The sequence below is a fragment of the Ovis canadensis genome, chromosome 14 (genome assembly GCF_042477335.2).
Source record: "Ovis canadensis isolate MfBH-ARS-UI-01 breed Bighorn chromosome 14, ARS-UI_OviCan_v2, whole genome shotgun sequence".
Lineage (NCBI taxonomy): Eukaryota > Metazoa > Chordata > Mammalia > Artiodactyla > Bovidae > Ovis > Ovis canadensis.
Genome location: NC_091258.1, coordinates 60,086,016 through 60,107,181, shown reverse-complemented (window position 1 = coordinate 60,107,181; position 21,166 = coordinate 60,086,016). Strand labels below are relative to the sequence as shown.

At 39.2% G+C, this 21,166-nt stretch overlaps 1 protein-coding gene across 4 annotated transcripts in view; it reads right to left on the bottom strand.

Moving 5' to 3' along the window:
* Positions 1 to 14,670: 14,670 nt before the first annotated feature.
* Positions 14,671 to 21,166, bottom strand: part of LOC138418744 (zinc finger protein 14 homolog) — an 87,188-nt gene continuing 80,692 nt past the window's right edge. For all 4 annotated transcript variants that reach the window (XM_069550495.1, XM_069550493.1, XM_069550497.1 and 1 more), the window contains exon 5: positions 14,671 to 18,872. In XM_069550495.1, the coding sequence (XP_069406596.1) occupies positions 17,506 to 18,872 (1,367 nt within the window). In that variant the 3' untranslated portion in view covers positions 14,671 to 17,505. The remainder of the gene's footprint in view (positions 18,873 to 21,166) is intronic.

Genomic DNA, 21,166 nt, shown 5'->3' with positions numbered 1-21,166 from the left:
AAATGAAATTATCATTCGGCAAATGAATAACAGAGACAACTTAATGTTAAAATTTGTAGGATGCAACCAAAGCTTTACTCAGGGAATTTAACTTCTTTCAATGTATGTATAGAAAATGGGGACAATTAAAAGCCAGGATTCATTCTCAGTTTATTATAAATACTTAGTCCACTGCCAGTTCCTAAGAGGTTCTCAGTAAGCGTTTGTTGACCAGAGGAATGAGCGAGTGCATTCACTTGCTCAACAAGCATCCAGCTGTAGTCTCTTGAGGTGCTCTAGCAAAATAAATGCAAAACTCAAAAGACACCTTGAAAACTTTTTGAAGTGAAAGAAATTGTACCCTGGACAGAAAAAAATTCAAGCATCATAAGTGAGAAAGTATGTGTAATCGCAGAAATGAAGGAGATCAAAGGGACTTCACCTGGTGGTCCAGTGGTTGAGACAGCCATCCAACACAGAGGGTGCCAGTCCAATCCCTGGTCTGTGAGTTAAGATCCCACAGGCCTCACGGCCAAAAAATCAAAACATAAAACAGAAGCAGTATTGTAACAAATTTAATAGACTTTTTAAATGGTTCACACCAAAAAAGAAGCAATTAAAGAGATCAAGAAATAAGGCAGTATTTTGGCAGACATGTTGGTTGCCTATCCGCTGTTATTAACCAGTCTCCCTTTTCTAGATGCCTGCTGCCCACCTAAATCTAAATGCCAGACGCTTGCGCTCCTAATTGCAACTAAGGTTATGTGTAATGGGCTTCCCAGGTGGTGCTAGTGGTAAAGAACCTGCCTGAAGATCCCCTGGGGTAGGGCATGGCAACCCACTCCAGTATTCTTGCCTGGAGAATCCCATGGACAGAAGAGCTTGACTGGGTACAGTCCATGGGGTTGCAAAGAGACAGGACTGAAGTGACTTAGCAAAGTACAGTACACATACAGGTAGCAGTGCTGACCACCGAAGGTCTAAGCAAAAGACTCCAAGTGAGCTTCAGTTAAATATTCCTTACTTACAAAATAGGAGGAAATGGCCTTCCCTTATACCGGACACATCTCTGTGTGATATCTGGGATTGTGGCCGCTTCAAAACCAGAGAATGCGAGAGGCTGAGACGCACAGGCGATAGAGTTGCTTGTGTGTTTGACACTGTAGAGCTGATGAAACAATTCAGAACTGCTCTATGCTTGGTTGTATGTGAAATAAATTCCATGCCTCTCTGTTAAACATTTATATTCAACTTTGTATATCTGAGTCCTGGGAAAAGTATTTTCACATATAGTGTATATACATACACGTTTATTCAACTTTAATTAGTAAAAAAGTTTCAGTTCAGTCGCTCCCTCATCGTGTCCACCTCTTTGCAACCCCATGGACTGCAGCACACCAGGCTTCCCTGTCCACCATCACCAAGTCCCACAGCTTGCTCAAACTCATGTCCATCGAGTTGGTGATGCCATCCAACCTCTGTCATCTCATCCTCTGTCATCCCCTTCTCCTGCCCTCAATCTTTCCTAGCATCAGGGTCTTTTCCAATGAGTCAGTTCTCTGCATCAGGTGGCCAAAGTATTGGAGTTTTAGTATCAGTCCTTCCAAGGAATATTCAGGACTGATTTCAGACCTTTTTCAGATATTCAAATATTCAGAATGCTTCAGATAAATGTTCAGAAAATGTTTACACTTAGTTTTTTTTATAGTATATGTGAAATTATGGGAAAAGCATTTTCCTAAATATTTTCTTAAACATATGTATATGTATATGTATACAACTTTGACAAGATGTAGGAAATGCTTGTTTACATTCAGCCTGTTACAGTGTATGCATATATTCAGTTTTTTTATAGTATGTCTGAAATCCAGGAAAAGTCGTATTTTCCTGAATATAGTAAGAACCAAGGAAAAAAACTGATGAAAGTGCTACATTTTATTCCTCTAGTACTAGAGTAACTTACAGATAAAATCTAACTCTTCAAGATTTTATAAAGAGTATCAGCTATGAGGCTAGCATAACCCCTGTACCAAATTTGGAAAAGGACGGCATCCAAATCCAATCGGCTATAAAAATAATCCAATGTACTCATGGTATATAAATGTTCCAATTAAAATAGCAAGTCAAATCTAGCAGCCCATTAAAAGAAAACAGAGTGTTGTTGTTGTTTTTAATCTGAAATAAAATGGTTCATGACCTGACTGTCAGTTTGTAGAAACTGTAATGTGTAAATGTAGTGTTTGCACATTGAAAACTAGACACTTAACTTATTCACCAAAAATAGTAAACTGTTAACAGCAAATGATACTCAATTGCTATGAGGCTGTCCATTAATTGTGTATCTGTAGACATTCACAGATTTTGGAATAATCACCATCCATCAGATTCCACCTTTGCCCATGCTTCAGAAATACATACTTTAATGTACACATATATTATGCAACAAATTAAATCCGTCATAACTAAACAGCCAGTGTACAATGTACAACAAAAATTCAAGCATTTTTTAAAAGAGGGAAGTGATTACTAAAATTTATCTATACTTTCTCTACAATTTCTGATATTTTTTGAGTTATAATAAAAGTTGTAATGAATGTTAAGAAGTGATTGTAGACTGGTGGTTGCCCAGTGGGAGAGAGGTGAGAGTGGGTTGGATTGGGAGTTTGGGATCAGCGGATACAAACTGGTATATACAGAATGGATAAACAACAAGGTCCTACTGTGTAGCACAGGATATTCAATATCCTGTGATAAACCATAATGGAAAAGAATATGAAACGTATGAATCACTGCTGTACAGCAGTAATAAACATTGTAAATCAACTATACCTCAATAAAAAATAATTCTGATATTTTGCTCATAGCTCAGATGGTAAAAAATCTGCCTGCAAGGTGGGGGACCTGGGTTTGATCTCTGGGTCAGGAAGATCCCCTGGAGAAAGGAATGGCTATCCACTGCAGTATTCTTGCCGGGAGAGTTCCATGGACAGAGGAGCCTGGCAGGCTACAGCCCATGGGGTCACAAAGAATCAGACATGACTGAGCAACTAACACTTTCACTTTTTTTCTGTGATAACAACAGCAGTTAGGGTCTCAAGAGTCCATGAGGCACACAAACTTTGTAGCCAGATGCTTATAGGGTCAATTTGTCACAGAAGTCCAGAGGTGGATGCATCTGGCTGTAGAGCCAGCAGTCAGTTTTACTTCACAGTGAGGCCGCCATTGCTGCCCAGTCCACAAACACCCTTCCCTCAGACTACGGATAAAGTGTAAGGCATTTAACAGGCATCACCCAGGGAAGATTTTGACCATTAAGCAAAATCCAGCAGAACATTCATTGTGAGGTAACACCACCCCTGCCTGTGGTTTTTGTCCAGCCTTGCATTACCATTCCACTAGTCCACCCTCAGCCCCATTGTCAGTGCCCAATACAGGCCGTGTACCAACGAACCACAAGTTTAATAAGATGATGCAGTCTCCAGTAAGATAGTGCATTCTCCTGGGTAATTACTTTAATAGCTTTAGGTGGGCCGGCAGGAGACAGGTAAAATCTGTCAGTCCCTTTCTTCTCTTTTAAAAAATACTTGACTGTGTCAGGTCCTAGTTGTGGCGTACGGGATCTAGTTCCCTGACCAGGGACTGAACCCTGGCATTGGGAGCATGGAGTCTTAGCCACTGGACCACCAGGGAAGTCCCATTCAGTTCCTTTCTAATCCTATCCCCTACAAGATGGCAAACCCTAACCACCCAGGCCTTACCTGCCAGTCCCAGGGCCATTTTATAACATGTTCCCCTGGGGGTAGATCCAGTGGTAAGGGCAAAAGTGAGTTAGTGTCCTGATCAATAGTTTCTACTCTCTTGGTGAGCAACAATTGATTTCAGATTGTGTTGACTAGTTGTCTTAGGGTTCAAATGGCTTGGGCTCAGTGATGATTGTTCCTGGGATGTTGACGTTCTAGTTCGTAGGGCTTGAGTTAGTTTCTGGTTCACACGTTGAGAGCATGGGCTTCCATCTCAATTGTTAAGGAGTCCCTTTATCCTTTCCATGAGCCCAGCAGCAATGGCATGGTAAGGTAGGTGGAAATGCCAACGAATGTCATTTTTTATCAGCCCATTTCTGAACAGCATGCCTGGTGAAGTGGATTCCTTGGTTGCTATTGATGTCTGTGGTGAGGGAGGGTCCTATATGTTGCACACAGCCGTTCTAGACCCCAAATAATGGTGGTTGTTGACACTGCTACACAGTTCTGGTAGGCCTTTTGTAATGTCTTCCACCTGTTGTAACACACTGTGGACTGCATATGGAGGTTTCTCTAACTCACTATATCGTTGCTCTGCCCCTTCCCTAGCTGGGACCAGAGACCTAAAGTTACTAATATTTTGCATTTTCCTAGGCCCCAACCAAACCCTTCCAGGTAACTGGCTACGTCCAATTCACAAGCCTATCCTTGAGGTTATATCCCTAAACCCTCTGTCTGTAATTGTTTAGGGGTGAGGGGTCAAAGGCATGCTTGTCTTTGTAGATAATACAGGTTCTTGTGTTTTGTCTGTGTTCATTGTCATCCATGTGCAGTCAGGTAAGCCACAAGCATGGGCAGCTACTGGAAGAAGACTGCAGCTACTGGAATATCATTGATACAATGGAAGAGAAAGACATCTCTCCCGGTAGTCAACTTCCCCAGGGCCCCACATGCTAGTGAACAGCCACCTGGGGATTACCCTCACAATTTAACTTTCTTTAAAAAATCAAAGCAATACTTTATTAAATGAGTTATTTTACACAATATAAAACATCAACATAATGACAACTGTAAAAAAAATGTTATAACAAGGATGGAGTGAATTTCAGATTTCCAAATCAGAGTCAACTGTACATTTACATAGAATTGTCTTTGCGTGAAGTCCAAAAGGAAGCAACATATGAGTGTTTCTGTATATGTATTCCCGAGTCCCTTCGCTGTTCACCTGAAGCTATCACAACATTCTTAAGTGGCTATACCCCAATGCAAAATAAAGTTAAAAAAAAATAGTGTAAATTAAAATATGAGTAGAGTAAGAAAAAAGTGTTTCTGTAGCCCCTTTATTTTTGCTGATCAATAGTTTATTAGAAAAGCAGCTACAGATGTGTTAACTAAGGTGTGAGACAGTAGAAGAGTCAGAGGTGTCATGAATTCACCTGTAAACAACTTTATGCCTGAACATCAGCTAAGTCTAGAGGAAGAGGAGTTAGGATATTTGCTCTCAAAGCACTGCTTAAAGGTCTTGTACATGCATGCCCAGTCTCTCAGTTGTGTCCAACTCTTTTGCGACTCTATGGACTGTAGCCCGCCAGGCTCCTCTGTCCATAGAATTCTCTAGGCAAGAATACTGGAGTGGGTTGCCATTTCCTGCTCCAGATCTTCCCAACCCAGGGATCAAACCCACATCTCCTGCATCACCTGCATTGGCAGGTGAATTCTTTCCCACTGAATCCCGTTTAAAGGTCTTAGGATCTGGAAAGTGTGTCCTACAGACAGTGCAGGTATATGTTAATATATTTATTAATATATATTCATAGTATTATATTAAATAGAATATTAAGGCAGCAGCCTTTTCATCAAGTCCTTGTTTCTTATGTCCAACTTGCTTTTTGGCATTTTTCTGCTGAGACTGAATATTCTGCCATCAATAAGCTATAACCAGGTGGGTTCAGTCCTGTGTCGCAGAAACCGCAGCACAAGGGGGCCAGGAGAGGTGGCTGGAGGGAGAGAAAAGGGAGCATACCCAGCACCACTTTGGCCTCTTCCACCTGCCAAGGAGGGGCAAGGAGAGAGCCCAGAGCACAACAGCCCATGCCTCCAACCTGCTGCCCCTGCCTCAGCCTTGGGGCAAGCCAACGCCTCCCCCCCCCACACACACACACACCTTTCTATTCTCCTTCTTTATATCCTGAACTCTTGGTGATCAGTGGAGTTTCCTCAGCCTCTTGGCTGGCTGAATTGCAAGCCTTGTAGATGCCCAGCCTGGAGACTGACCAATGAGCCCAGAGACAGCGACAGAGACATCAGTGGTTTATTGGACAAGAGGATCTTACAGACCTGAAGTAAGGCCCTGGAGTGACATGCCCACTGTGTGCATCAGAACACAGCAGCTGACCCTACTACACAGGGGAGAGGAGGCTGCCATTTACAGGGGGAATTGACATCAGACTGGCATCAGTTACCAAGGGAACCAGCAGCTGGGGAATGTCCCTCACAGCCTCTCAAATTAGCAACCATCACAAGGGCAGATATTTCCCTTTTATAAGCTAGCAGCTGGAACCATTCTGGCCTGAGGATTAGAACTATTGCTAGCGGGGGCACAGGTTAAGCACATTCATGTGAGCAAGGTGCAGGTGAAGAAGGGACTGGTAAAGTAGGGGCTGCACAAAGCAAGAGAACAGCCATCCTGAATGACCTGACTATACGCAGGCCTGTCAGAATGCTTTTGGGACTTCCCTGGTGGTCCAGTGGTTAAGAATCCATCTTGCAACGCAGAGAATGCAGGTTCAATCTCCAGCTGGGGAACTAAAATCCCACCCTGCATGTCCCAACTGAGCCACACCCTCTGGAGCCCAGGGGCCACAATTAGAGAGCCCATGTGCTGCAGCTACTGGAGCCTGCATGCCCCAACTGGAGAGTCTGGGGGCCGCAATGGGAGATCCTGTGTGCTGCAACTAATACCTGATGCAGCCAAATAAATAAATATATATATGACAACAAATAACAAGTGTTAGCAAGAATGTCAAGAAAAGGGAACCCTATTGGTGGGACTATAAATTGGTGCAGCCATTCTGGAAAACCATATGGAGATTCCTGAAAAAAATTAAAATCAGAACTACCATATGATCCAGCAAATCCACTCCTGAGTACATATCTGAAGAAAATGAAAAACCTAGTTTGAAAAGATACATGCACCCTCCCCCCCCCCCCCCGCAATGTTCATTGCAGTGTTATCTATAATAGCCAAGACATGGAAGTATCATCAACAGATGAATGGATAAAGATGTGGTAATTTATATATAATGGAATATTACTCAAAAGAATGCAAATTTGCCATTTGCAACAACATGGATAGATCTAGATGGTACTATGCTGAGTGAAATAAGTCTGACAGAGAAAGACGAATACTCTATGATTTCACTTACATGTGGAACCTAAAAAGCAAAACTGAAGAATTGGCATAATCAAACAGAGACAAATTTATAGATGCAGAGAAGAAACAGGTGGTTGCCAGAGGGGAAGGGATGGGAGGAGTTCAGAAATAGGTGAGGGAGAGGAAGAGGCACAAACTTTCAGGTGCAAAGTAAGTGAGTCACAGGCATGAAATATATATTGCGGGAAATATAGTCAATAACTATGTAGTATCTTTGTGTGGTGACATATCATAGCTAGACTTATCATGGTGATAATTTTGAAATATATAGATATATCAGATAATTATGTTGTATAACAGGAACAAACACGGACTTCCCTGGCAGTCAAATGGTTAAGACTCTGTGCTTCCAATGCAGGGGATGCAGGTTCAATCCCTGGTCAGGGAAATAAGATCCCACATGCCACGCAGCAAGGCCAAAAAATAAATAAAAATAATTAAAAACAAACAAACAAACAAAGGAACAAACAGTGTTGTAGGACAACTATACTTCAAAAACAAAACAAAACAAAAAACCAAACATATTCATGGAAATAGATCTGATTTGTGGTTATCACAGGTCGGGCAGGAGGTAGGGAGAGGGGCACTTGGATGAAGGTAGTCAAAAGGTAGAAACTTCATAAGATAATTCCAGCTATCTTAGGAAACTCCAGTCATAAGATAACTAGTAAGGATATGATATACAATATGATAAATATCATTAACACTACTGTATATTATATATGAAAATTGTTAGAGGAGTAAATAGTAGGAGTTCTTTTTCATTACAAGGAAAAAAATTTTTTTCTGAGTACTTCCCTGGTGCTTCAGTGGCTAAGATTCTGTACTCACCCTGGGTTCCATCCCTGGAGATGGAACTAGATCCCAAGTACAGCGATGAAAGAACTGGCATGTTGCGAAACAAGCAAAGTGCCACAGCTGAGACCTGGCTCTGCCCAATACAGAAATACTCTTTAATTGTTTCTTTTTGTATCTATATGAGATGCATGCTCACTAAACTTACTGTTATAATCATTTCATTACAGATGTAAGTCAGATCATTATGCTGTATACTTAAACTTATCCAAAGCTGCAATGAATTTTATCTCAATAAAAATGGAAAAAAGTGAATGACTACAATTTATTCTCTACTGAACTCGGGACTGTCCCTGATATGACTCATTCAGTTTTTTTCCAAAAACAAATTTATGATTACCAGTGGGAAAACATGGGGGGAGGGGGATAAATTAGGAGCCTGGGATTAACATACACACTCCTATATCTAAAATATATAACCAACAAGGGCCTACTGTATACCACAGAGAACTCTACTCTATTCTATAATAACCAACATGGGTGAAAAATCTGAAAAAGAATGAATGTATGTGTACATATAACTGAATCATTTTGCTGTACACTTGAAACTAACACAACATTGTAAATCAACTATACACCAGTAAAATTAAAAATAAAACGTTAAAATAAGGTATTGCAATGTTTTAAGTCAAACATAGTTTCCAACAGCAGACAGTACAAAACATAACCTCACCTTTCATTTGAACTAAAATGTCAAACTTTTGGATTATTTATTTTTTGAAATTATAGGCTCTTTATTGTCAAATTCAGAATTCTTTGATAGTGTCTTAAACAGATAAAATCTGCTTTCTTCCCTTGGGAAATGCCAGACTATAGTATATCTGAGAAATAGTTTAATTACTTCATGTCAACTTGATAAGTCACTGATCTTTAAAAAAATTTTTTTGTGTTTCTTTTTTAAATTACCAAAGTATAACACATTTATAGGAGACTTGGAAAATACAGAACAAAGTCACATATATTATGTTCCACTCTATATTACAATTATTTTTTTAAGCAGATAAATTAAGACTTTTAGTTGGAGGACTTCCCTGGTGGCTCAGTGGTAAAGAATCCACCTGCCAAGGCAGGAGACATGGGTATAATTCCTGGTCATATCCCATATACCGTGGAGCAACTAAGCCCGTGTACCACAACTTCTGAAGCCCATGCCTCCTAGAGCCCGTGCTCCACACAAAGAAGCTGCTGCAGTGGGAGCCCACACACCTCAATGAAGAGCAGCCCCTGCTCACCACAACTAGAGAAAAGCCAGCAGAGCAAGGAAGACCCAGCACAGCCAAAAATAAATGAATAAAATAAATACATAAAAAAATTTAAGATTTTTATTTGGGGATTCAATACCAAGCTCTCAAAAATTAATAGAATGAATACACAGAAAAGTAGAAGCATAGAGTAACCTGAAAAGCACTGTGAACCCATTCAACATAATTAAGATTTATACAATTTTTACACATCAGCAGGGTACAAATTCTATTCAAGTTCCCATAGACTATAAACCAGGAGGTACTGGAATATATCCAGGGACATAAAACAAGGTGCAAAAATTTTGTGGTCTAAAGGTCTTGAAATCTTATAGAGTCTGTTCTCCTATCACTGTGGAATTATGTTGGAAATCAATATGAAAAGAAATTTGAAGATAACCAACATATTTCCAAGTGCAATGTGACATTTACCAAGAGAAATCTTTGGATAAGTCACTGCTCTTTAATGCAAAAATGACCACTTATAATTAATGACCATTCCTACTGCTTTAATTGATCAAATGTCTAATACACATAAAACATTGAAAGAAGTTCTTTATATCTTACAGCAATACAGTGGAGAGATCTTGTCCCTGGATTGTGTAAACCTAAAACACAAGAAGCTTCTGGATCAGACCAATAAGAATCAAGAAGATCAGCTTATTCTCCTTTGGTGACTGGATTTTATTTATTTGGCTGCTGCCTTCCAGGGCAAACACAAACTTCCTTATTGAAGTCTTTCCAAATCACAGGTAGACTGCCAAACATTTTCCATTTTGCTCCAGGATTTTTTTCCCTGAGCAGTAAAGACTTCAACAAATGCACTTCCCAGACACTCATTTGTGAACCTTCCCACAGAGAGATTGGGGAGCAGAGAGTTCAGGGCTTCTGGAAATTAAGGTGATCCTGATACCTGGAAATTGATGGGTGGGAAGCACTGTGCCCCATGGGCAGAAAGCTCTTTTCAGCTCTTGCCAGCTCCACCCTGGGTTCAGGTGGGGCCCCAGGTCTGGGTGAACACTACGGCCTGGGTGGGCTTCAGTGGCACCCCCGCCCTTCCCCCCACCCCCCAACCAATTCTGTAAGGAGTCTACGTGACAGGGTGTCCAGATGCAGAGCCTCTGACAATCCTCAATATTTTCAAAAAATTTATTTATTTATTTTGGCTATGCCAGGTCTTAGTTGTGGCATGTGGGATCTAGTTCCCTGACCAGGGATTGAACTTGGGCCCCCTGCATTGAGAGCCCAGAGTCTTAGCCACTGGACCACCAGAGAAGTCCCTCAATTTTTTAATTCCTTCTATGAATGGAAAAAATAATCACTCAGGCTAGTTTATCCCCTTATCTGAGTACAGGGAAGTTTGCTTTCTTATGCAAATTATGACTTCTTATGCAAACTATGCTAGAGTCTGGTGAATTTATCAGGGGCTCTTTAAAGAGTTCTTTCCAAATGCAGCCACATGGAAATGTTACATTAGGGAAATAGTGGATTTTGAAAAAGAATAAAGAACCAATTTGTGCAGCTTCATCCTAAAGAAAATCAACCCTGAATATTCAGTGGAAGGACTGATGCTGAAGCTTCAATATACTGGCCACCTGCTGCAAAGAGTGAACTCATTGGAAAAGATCCTGATGCTGAGAAAGATTGAAGGCAAAAGGATAAGGGGGTGGCAGAGGATGAGATGGTTACATAGAATTATCAACTCAATGGACAAGAGCTTGAGCAAACTCTGGAAGATACTGAAGGATACTGCAATCCATGGGGTTATAAAGAGTCAGACAGGACTTGGTCACTGAACAACAAAATATCCTGTTAATGGCAGATGCATCAGCAAAGCTGAGAATTAACTATATCCTGTTTTAATTGATTGAAAAAATTGTTACAGATGAAAAAAAAAAAAACTGCTACAGATGATCTTAAGGCTCTGATTAAATAAATAAATGTTCCCTGGTGGCTCAGATGGTAAAGAATCCACCTGCAATGGGGAAGACCTGGGTTGCTTGATCCTTGGGTTGGGAAGATCCCCTGGAGAACAGAATGGCTACCCACTCCACTATTCAGGCCTGGAGAATTCCATGGACAGAGGAACCTGGTGGGCTACAGTCCATGGGGGTCGCAAAGAGTCAGATACGACTGAGTGACTTTCACTTCACAACTTCCTTAGTGTTGCAATCAACTTAGCTTCTGGTCAGTCAGATGAAAAACTGAACCCTAAAAAAAATATTTTTATTGTTAAGATTCATATACTTATACAGGTGTCCTCCAGCCAAATACCACCACCAGGAACATTCCTGTGAAAGAACAAGTTGGGTTTACTGTTCGTTGCAGCAAAGAACACACACCATTGGGAACCATGGGGGTGTGTCCATAAGAAGGTGCTAGAAGGCTTGTTCTTGTGTTTATTGATTTAGAGAAGGTTTAAGGAAGTGAGGCTTTGTTCTGGGTTGGATGTAGTCAGGAATTAGGGCTAACTTTTTTTTGAAGAATTGAAGTAAAGTTGATTTACAATGTCATGTTAGTTTCTGGTGCACAACAGTGAGTCAGATATATATGCACACACACATACACATATGTGTTCTTTTTCATATTCTTTTCCATTGTGGTTTACTACAGGATATTGAATATAGTTCCCTGTGCCATACAGTAGGCCCTTGTTGTTTACAACTACATATATTAATAAATCTTGTCTCAGCGGGGGGGGGGGGGGGGAGGCAGAATAAAGCAAGGTTAAAATTGCAATTGGTAAGAAATAGCAGTCATTCTTATTATCCAGGAGCATGTTGGCATTTTGTGGTTTGAAAAATGTTCCTGTTTTATCTGTTTCAGTATTATTACAGATCTTGTTTTTGTCTTGACCCATTGGAGTCACATAGTTGCCTATCTGCTGTTGCTAAGTTGCTTCAGTAGTGTCTGACTCTTTGCAACCCTATGGACTGTAGCCTGCCAGGCTCCTCTGTCCACAAGATTCTCCAGGCAAGAATACTGAAGTGAAGTGGGTTGTCATGTCCTTCTCCAGGAGGTCTTCCCAATCCAGGGATCAAACCCAGGTCTCCCACATTGCAAGCAGATTCTTTACCATGTGAGCCACCAGGGAAGTGAGGTCACTGAAAGTCACCAGGAAAACACCAAGATGTAGCTGAAGGGACCTGAGCAGCTCCAGCACATCAGGGGCTGTCTGTTTCTATGGTACATAAAGGGCATAAATCTTAAGTGTACAGCTTGATGTCATTTTATCTACTGAGAAATATAAATAAAATAACGTATTGGGGGAATTTATTTCTATTTGCAGATGCATGGCAGAAAACATATTTAAAAAGGAGTAAATAATGAGGTCCTTCTTATCTTTCGAATACGATTATTTGGTATGATTTAAAATGTAAACTATGCGCATCTCTAATAGCTCAGTTGGTATAGCCCACGGAGTTGCAAAGAGTCAGACACGACTGAACAACTTTCACCTTCACTTTCCACTTTCAAATGAAAACTGTAACACAGTTACAACACATGCTATCTGTGAAGAAAATAAGTCCAATATTTATACATGTGGAATACCTGGCATCATCGACTCAATGGACATGAGTCTGAGCAAACTCCAGGAGACAGTGAAGGACAGGGAAGGCTGCCATGCTGCCGTCCATGGTGTTGCAAAGAGAGTCAGACATGACTGAGCAACTGAACGACAACAATACCTGGAATTATCAATACCTAGATTACTTTAAGGATCCTAAAAAAATCAATGAGAAAACCCAAAAAGAAACAGAGAAAGTACGTGAGTAAAAAAGCACTTTTAGGGAAATATGATTGGTCAAGAAACACATATGAAAAAATGTGCTCAATTTGCTTGTAATCAGGGAAATACAGACACTCGTCTTTAATAACTGAAGGGATTCAAAATTGGTGCAAGGATGGGGCAACAATCTGGCAATATGTGAAGCAAAGTCTACACAGCACTTCTAGATATGCACCTTTGAGAAAATCTTGACTCTATAAAGAAAGAAAATACAAAAATGATATTTAATATAGCATTTTTATTTCAATGAAAAATCATTTATGTCCTAATCACTGTTTAATGGAGTATTTCAGCATGTTTACTATATACACTACCAAGGACCAGGCTGAAAACGTTTCCCCTCTGTAGAAAAGCACTAGCCCAGTATTCAAGCCGAAAGCTGCTTTCAGAGAATGATGTGATGTGAGCTGCGGAGAAAAGTGTCCTTCCTCACCCTTTCGCAACACACTCACTCACCATAATGTCTGAAATAACATCCTACAAGACACTCACAGTGCTTATGGTAACATCTACCAGAATGGGTCACACTCTACAGGTGTTAAGGGATATTTGGAGTGAAAGAATTGCACAGCGAAGTAAATTTGAGATACACTGTGTTAAATGAAAATATATCTTGAATACATCTTTTAACAAGTTGGTAACAGGTACTTGGATTTCCCCCCAAAATAGATACTTTATCCTTGCTTTCATTCATGATTTTCCCCATGATACCTTTTTTTCAAATATCTTCATGGATTAGTATCCCTGAAACAAACTTGTGGAGAATATTGGGTTAAGGTCTTGTGCTAGGTTAAACACAGGCCTTCTGGAGATATTTTGTGTTTGGAAAAGGCAAAACACTAACCTATGAATGAAGACTGATTTTATAATAAATTCTAAATACAACTATTTAGAATTAATAGAATCGTCACAAATGAAGCTGGTCTAGATTTTGCTCTTTAGGAGTTATCCATGTCTAGTTTTATATCAGGACTATTTTACCTGTGCAAAATTAATTGCTAAAATCCTGTTAAGGATTATCTGTTTCTTAAGGCTTTCACCTATGCAACTATCGGATTTTTTTCCTTCAACAGGAACTTCATACACACATTTATTTGTTGGTCTGTTTGGGTTCTAGAGCAGTCAGTTGTGATAACATTCTTAGAGAAGAAAATGTAATCCCTCTATGTTTTGACATATATTGGAATATATATTGTACATACAAATAGTGTTCCTTTAGAATTAAAATAAAAATTTCTTGATAATCTGTAGTTATGTCCCTTTTATCATTAATGCTGTTTCAAATTTCTTTTTCATTGATTAGACTTGCCAAGATATAGTCATTTCTACTAGTATCTAACCCTTTAATTAATTTCTAACTTTACTTTGCTTCTCCTCTGTTGGTTTTACTTTGTTCTTTTTCTGGTTTCTTGACACAAAGGTTTACTCATTCCTTTAATACATTTATCCATGTGACAAGCCCAGCTTTGATGGCTTGCTGTGGAAAAGTGAAGATGAAGCCAAGGCCTACAAACAAGATTTTCTTAATGCATTCAGGGGCATAAGTTCCTCACTGAGTAGAATTTTGGTGACATCTGACAAGTTCATATATGCAGGAATCTTATTAACAATGATTTCTGAAGCAGTGTATAATTTGTTTTAAATATTTTATTATGGAAACTTTCAAACACATTAAAAAAAGTAAAAATATTAGAACAATGAACCCCCCATAAACAACCATTCTACTTCAGTAATTATTATTTTACCAATCTATTGATACTTTCTAGCTCCCTTTGCCAATTTTCTTTTGCTGGAATATTTTAATACAAATCTGGGTATCTTACCATTTCCTATATATTTATTTCTAATCATAAAATCTTTTATTTTTTAATAACCACATTGATATTATTATCAAGCTTCCCGGGTGGCACCAGTGGTAAAGAATCCACCTGCCAATGCAGGAGACCCGAGAGATTCAGGTTCAATCCCTGCATTGGGAAGATCCCCTGATTTAGGAAGATCCCCTGGAAAAGGAAATGGCAACTCACTCCAGTATTCTTGCCTGGGAAATCCCATGGACAGAGGAACCTGGTAGGATACAGTCCATGGATATAACTTAGTAACTAAACAACAAAACTAGTATTTCTAAAAGTCATTTAATACTCAGTGCATGTCCACATCTTCCCCAGTCTCCAAAATGTCTTTTTGCACTTTGTTCAATCTGGATCCAAATAATGCCCACATATTGAATTTAGTTGATGTGCCTCAAGTCTTTTTTTAAAATCTGGTAACAACAACAACAAAAAAAATCTGGTAACAGTTCCCTTCTTTTTTCATGCCACTCAATAGTTGAAGAAATCAGCTCATTTCTGGGAACTGTTTTGGGAATTTTATACATTCTGGATCTGCTTGGCTGCTTCCTGTGGTATAATTTACTTTGTTCATCTATTTCTCAAATTCTTGGGTTTAAAAAATTTTTTGATTTAAAAGTTTGATTCATTCTGTTCATTATTTTGGCAAGAAAACTTCATAGGTAGTGACATGTACTTCCTAATTGCATCATACCAGGAGGTGCATATTGTCTGACAGTTTCACTTTTATAGACGTTAAAATCAACCAAAGGAGATGGTCAGCTTGATAAATCCAATAGAAAGTTCTCACCATAAACTCTTTCCCCAAATAGTTTTAATATCCCTTGAAGATCACTTTCTGGACATTATTCTTTAAATTAGGAACTAGAAAATGATTTTTCTAACCCAAATATCATTTTTTCTTCTGTATTTACTGGTAAGATTTATTAAATTTTAAAAAAATTTAAATTTGATGAGTTTGGGTGACCCTGAGACTTGATTCACATGGAAAAAAAAACAAAATAAATACTTTTCCCTTTATTTACTAGTTTTCAGAATGATGAGTTGGTACCCAAACATCTTCCCAAGCCGACCAAATCAGGCAGCCATAACCAAGTAAACTATCAAACTGCTATTGGTGTCATGTCAAAAAACCCAACTCCTACTGGTTGAAGATGGGATACTATGAGCATCAAAAAGTTTACTAGTTGTAATGGAATGTTTTCTTTCTTTCTACAAGAGTAACATATACACACACATGTGCACACACACACATACACAATTATATTTCCAAGTGGTTAGTTTCTTTTTTTGCCATCTTTTTGATAGTTTCTAATTAATTTTGAATGGTGGTCAGAGAATACAGACTATAAAACATTTACCTTGTAATTTATTATGGGAAAACAATTTCATATTTCTCTTTGCTTCTTCAACCACTATATTCTTAACCTCATATTCATGAAATTCATCAGGTTTTTTTTTTTCAGCATGAAATTTCTGATGCAGCTCAAGTGATGAAGAACTTCTCACATTCAATATAACCTCCTAGATTTTACCCAGAATAATCTTAAGTTTAGTAAGTGCTGGGCAGTGACAGAAGGCATTTCTATATTTATTACTTCTATAGGATCTTCCTTTCATATGAATTCACTAACACTAATGATGTTAATAACAACTATAGATATTTACAGAAAACATGCTATATGGCTGCTGTTTTTCTAAGTATTAACTACTCAGTCCTCACAATGATACAGCAGGCTGACTCTGAATTGGCCCCAGTGATCCCTTCCTCCTGGGATTCATACTCTTCTATAAGCCTGTTCCCTTGAGTGTAGGGCAGCCTAGTTCCTTGCTTCCAAGCAATAGAAGGTAGCAAAGGTAATGAAATGTCATTTCAATGATTAGAAACACAGATAATAGCTTCTCTGATGCTAGCAGACTCTTGCTTTCTTGGACTGCATTCTCTGACGAGGCAAGCAGTTACGCTGAAGAGGCTCATGTAGCAAGGAACTTACTGAAGTCAGCCTGCAGCCAACAGCCAGCTAGAATCTGAAGACCTCAGTGCAACAGCCCTCAGGAAATTAATTTGGACAACAACGTGAGTTTAGAAGTGGATCTCTTCCCCAGTTGAACCTTCAGATGAGACTCAGTCATGGTTGAAACCTTGATTTTAGCCTTGCGAGAGGCCCTGAAGCAGAGGACCCAACTAAGTTATGCCTAGACTCCTGACCTATAGAAACTGAGATAATAAATGTGTATTATTTTAAGATACTAAGTTTGTGGTATTTTATTATGAAGCAATAAATAGCTAATATTCATAGATACTACTATCACCTTTTTACAAGTGAGCAAAATGAGGCACAGAAATTTAAGTACCTATCCAATAATACACTGGTAATACAGTGGTGAAATGGTGATATAAGATAGATAAGGCTAAAGATTTTCCTGCATTCATTATATTATTTTCTCATAAGAATATCCTGAAGACAATGCTTGAATGGTGGTGGAAGCAACCATTAAAGCAACATTTTCTTCTGTAACATAAATATTTCATGCTTAATGATGAGTATCAAACAAATTCTCTCAAAAACGAATTTTCTGATGTTCTGTAACATAATGTGCATTTGAAAGCCTTGTATTAAATTACATTATGAATTTTCTGATGTTGAGTAAGGTGTGAATGTTGTCTAAAGGCCTTCTTACATTCCTTACATTTGTAGGGTTTCTCACCAGTATGAATTCTCTGATGTTGAGTAAGAAAAGAATAAAGTCTAAAAGCTTTACCACATTCCTTACATTCATAAGGTTTCTCTCCAGTATGAATACTCTGATGTTGAGTAAGTTGTGAGAGCAGTCGAAAAGGTTTTCTACATTCCTTACATTCATAAGGTTTCTCACCAGTATGAATACTCTGATGTTGAGTAAGTTGTGACAGCAGTCTAAAGGCCTTCCCACATTCTTCACATTCATAAGGTCTCTCACCAATATGAATGCTCTGATGGGAAATAAGTTGTGAGTAACTACTAAAGGTCTTCCAACACTCCATACATTCATAGGGTTTCTCACGAGTATGAATTCTCTGATGGCGAACAAGTTGTTGCCTTAATCTAAAAGTCTTCCCACACTCCTTACATTCATAGGGTTTCTCACCAGTATGAATACTCTGATGGACAGTAAGCTGTTGACATATCCTAAAAGTCTTTCCACATTCCTTACATTCATAGGGTTTCTCCCCAAAATGTATTTTCTGATGTATTCGAAGGTCTGGACCACATACGAAGGCTTTCCCACATTCCTTACATTCATAGAGCTTCTCAGAAGTATGAAGTCTTTGATGTCGAGTAAGGTGTGTACACTGCCTAAAGGTCTTCCCACATGCCTTACATTCATAGGGCTTCTCGCCAGTGTGAATTCTCTGATGTCGAGCGAGTTGCTGATGTACTCTAAAGGCCTTTCCACATTCCTTACATTCATAGGGCTTTTCACCAGTATGAAGTCTCTGATGCTGAGTCAGTTCTTGGAGGACTGTAAAGGCCTTCCCACATTCCTTGCATTCATAGGGTTTCTCACCAGTATGAAGTTTGTGATGTCTGATAAGGTGTGCACGCTGTCTAAAGGCCTGCCCACATTCCTTACATTTGTAAGGTTTCTCACCAGTATGAATTCTCAGGTGTTGACTAAGTGTTGAGCGACGAATAAAGGTCTTCCTACATTCCTTACATTCATATAACTTTTCTCCATTATGAACTCTCTGATATTCAGCAAGAAGATTATGCTTTTTGTAAGTGGTCATTTTTTCAGAAGCAATTTTCACTTGCCCAAAATATCCCTCTTGTGGTTCCTTTTGCCCCTCAATTTTACTTTTGTATTCCCAATCATTTCTAAAAATGGAGTCTTGAAGGCTATAGCTTTTAACTCTTTCCATTATCTCCCACTGGAATGAATATACTTCATAAATGTCCTTTTCTGAAGATAAAATATTGGCACTGTATCTGGATTCCAAGTCTGAAAGAAAACAAGAAAGCAAACACACAATGTTTTCCTGTTCCAGAAGAAAGAAAACTATACAGAAATAAAAAGCACCTAAAATAATGCCTATTACTGAAACCAAGTAGGACCCTTTGGGGCTCCTGGGCATGGAAGCCTGTGTCCCCTGTTTCTTTGCAGAGAATAGACTCCAGCCTCCATGGACCTTCCCTAGATTCCCAAGGGAAAATCTGAACAGGTGCTAATCAGGGAAGGGAGAGGATGCAGAAACAAGAAAGGGGCAGTCAAGAAACAATACTGCAACCTTGGGTCAGAGTCCCGGTTCCACCACAAGGGATACACGTAACAGTATCTTTGAGCTCTTCTGCAAAACTAAAACCCCCAGCAACTGGAAGATGTTCCAGAGAGGTGACAGTTTGATAACCTTGAGAAGCTCAACAAGACACCACCTGAGGCCAGATTAAAGGAACCAGTGAAGCTCTTCACGAGAACACCAGAGGCCAGATTAAATGAAAGGAATACAGGCCCTGCACACCCCCTGATCCTTATCAGTAACCCTGATCTTGAACCATTGCTATAAAACTCTCACCAACTCCTCCCAGGTTGGGACACACAATTTTTAAAGCACAAGCTCACTGTGTCCCCCTTTGCCTGGCAAAGAAATAAAGCTATTCTTTTTCACTTCACCCAAAACTCTGTCTCTGAGATTTGATTCACCACCAGCATGCAGAGGCTGTTTTCAACATCATTACCAGTGAATGGATTAGACATCTCTAGAAGACACTGTATTCCTGCTAATAACACGTATGTGTACCTAAAAAACCCTATCTTCTGTAAAATTACACACCAAATATTAAAGTTTATGGGGAAAATAGGAAAAATATCTCCAAAACAATACCTCCAACAGAATTACAACATGAATGACAAGCTTCTACTCAATGAAAATGACAGAAGCCAGAAAAACAAGACGACAGCTGCTAAGAGAAAATAGCGGCCAATCCAGAGTTCTGTACTCCAAAGAACGAAGACAAAATTCTGTACCCTTTAAAAATGAAGACAAAATAAAGATAGTTTCAAATAAAACCTAAGAGAATTCATTGCCAACAGGCACAATAAAAGAAATACTAAAGGAAGTTCTTCAGGAACAGAGAAATGATTCTAAGCAGAAGCACTACAGTGCAGAAAAGAAAAAGGAGCACTGTAAAAGGTACCTGTGTAGGTAAATCTAAATCAGTATTAATAATAGTATTTAAATTAATACTCTGTGGGGATCTAAATGTATAAAGAGTTAAGATAACTAACAACAGTAGAAAAAGTAGAGGATACCTAAGAAGAATTTAAATGTTATTAATGTCTCTACAATATTGAGAAATATATAAAGGAACTAATTTAAGGTACAATGCAGTAAGTGAAGAATACATGTGTTAACCTCTAGAGCAACTATTAAAGTGTGTATAACTAACACACTCAAGAGGCAAAAGCTAAAATAAAATATTTTAATTAATCCAAAACAGGCATGAGAGGGGAAAAAAAGAGAATGCTGAACAAAGAGAAAAAAGAAAGTGGATTTAAACCTAAATATATAAGGTTTATATATTTCCCTGGTGACTCAGACAGTAAAGAATTCACCTGCAATGCAGGAGACCTGGGTTCAAATCCTGGGTCGGGAAGATCCCCTGGAAGAGGGCATGGTAACCCACTCCAGTATTCTTGCCTGGAGAATCCCCATGGACAGAGGAGCCTGGTGGGCCAACAGTCCATGGGGTGGCCTGCCCGGCAACAGTGCATGGGGTTGCAAGAGTCAGACATGACTGAGCAACTAAGCACAGCACATGTAAGAAAATTACTTAACTGCAGATGGATAAAATGCACCAACTAAAAGACAAAGATGCTCCTTATCCACACAGGGAGAAGGAGGCTGTATGAGTTGTTCAATCTGGGTAAAGAAAACATCCACTTGTGGAAGCAGCCTCAAGTGTGGAGGATTCAGACCAAGAAGCAGCCCAGCAATATATTCTGGGCAAACCCACCATGAATCTAACATCTGTCTATCTCCCACCAGTAATGTTCAAATCAAAGCCACTACCATATTCCACTGGGACAAATGAAATAGCCTCCTAATTGGTCTTCTTACTATTCATCTTGCCCCTATTTGATCTATTCTCTAGCATGATACTTATAAGACAAATCAGCTCATGACATTCCCCTGCTTAGAAATCTCCAATGGCTTTCTATCACAATGACTTCCCCTATGATACTCAAATTTTACATGACTTAGCCCTTACCTAACTTTCTGACTTCATCTTGTTACT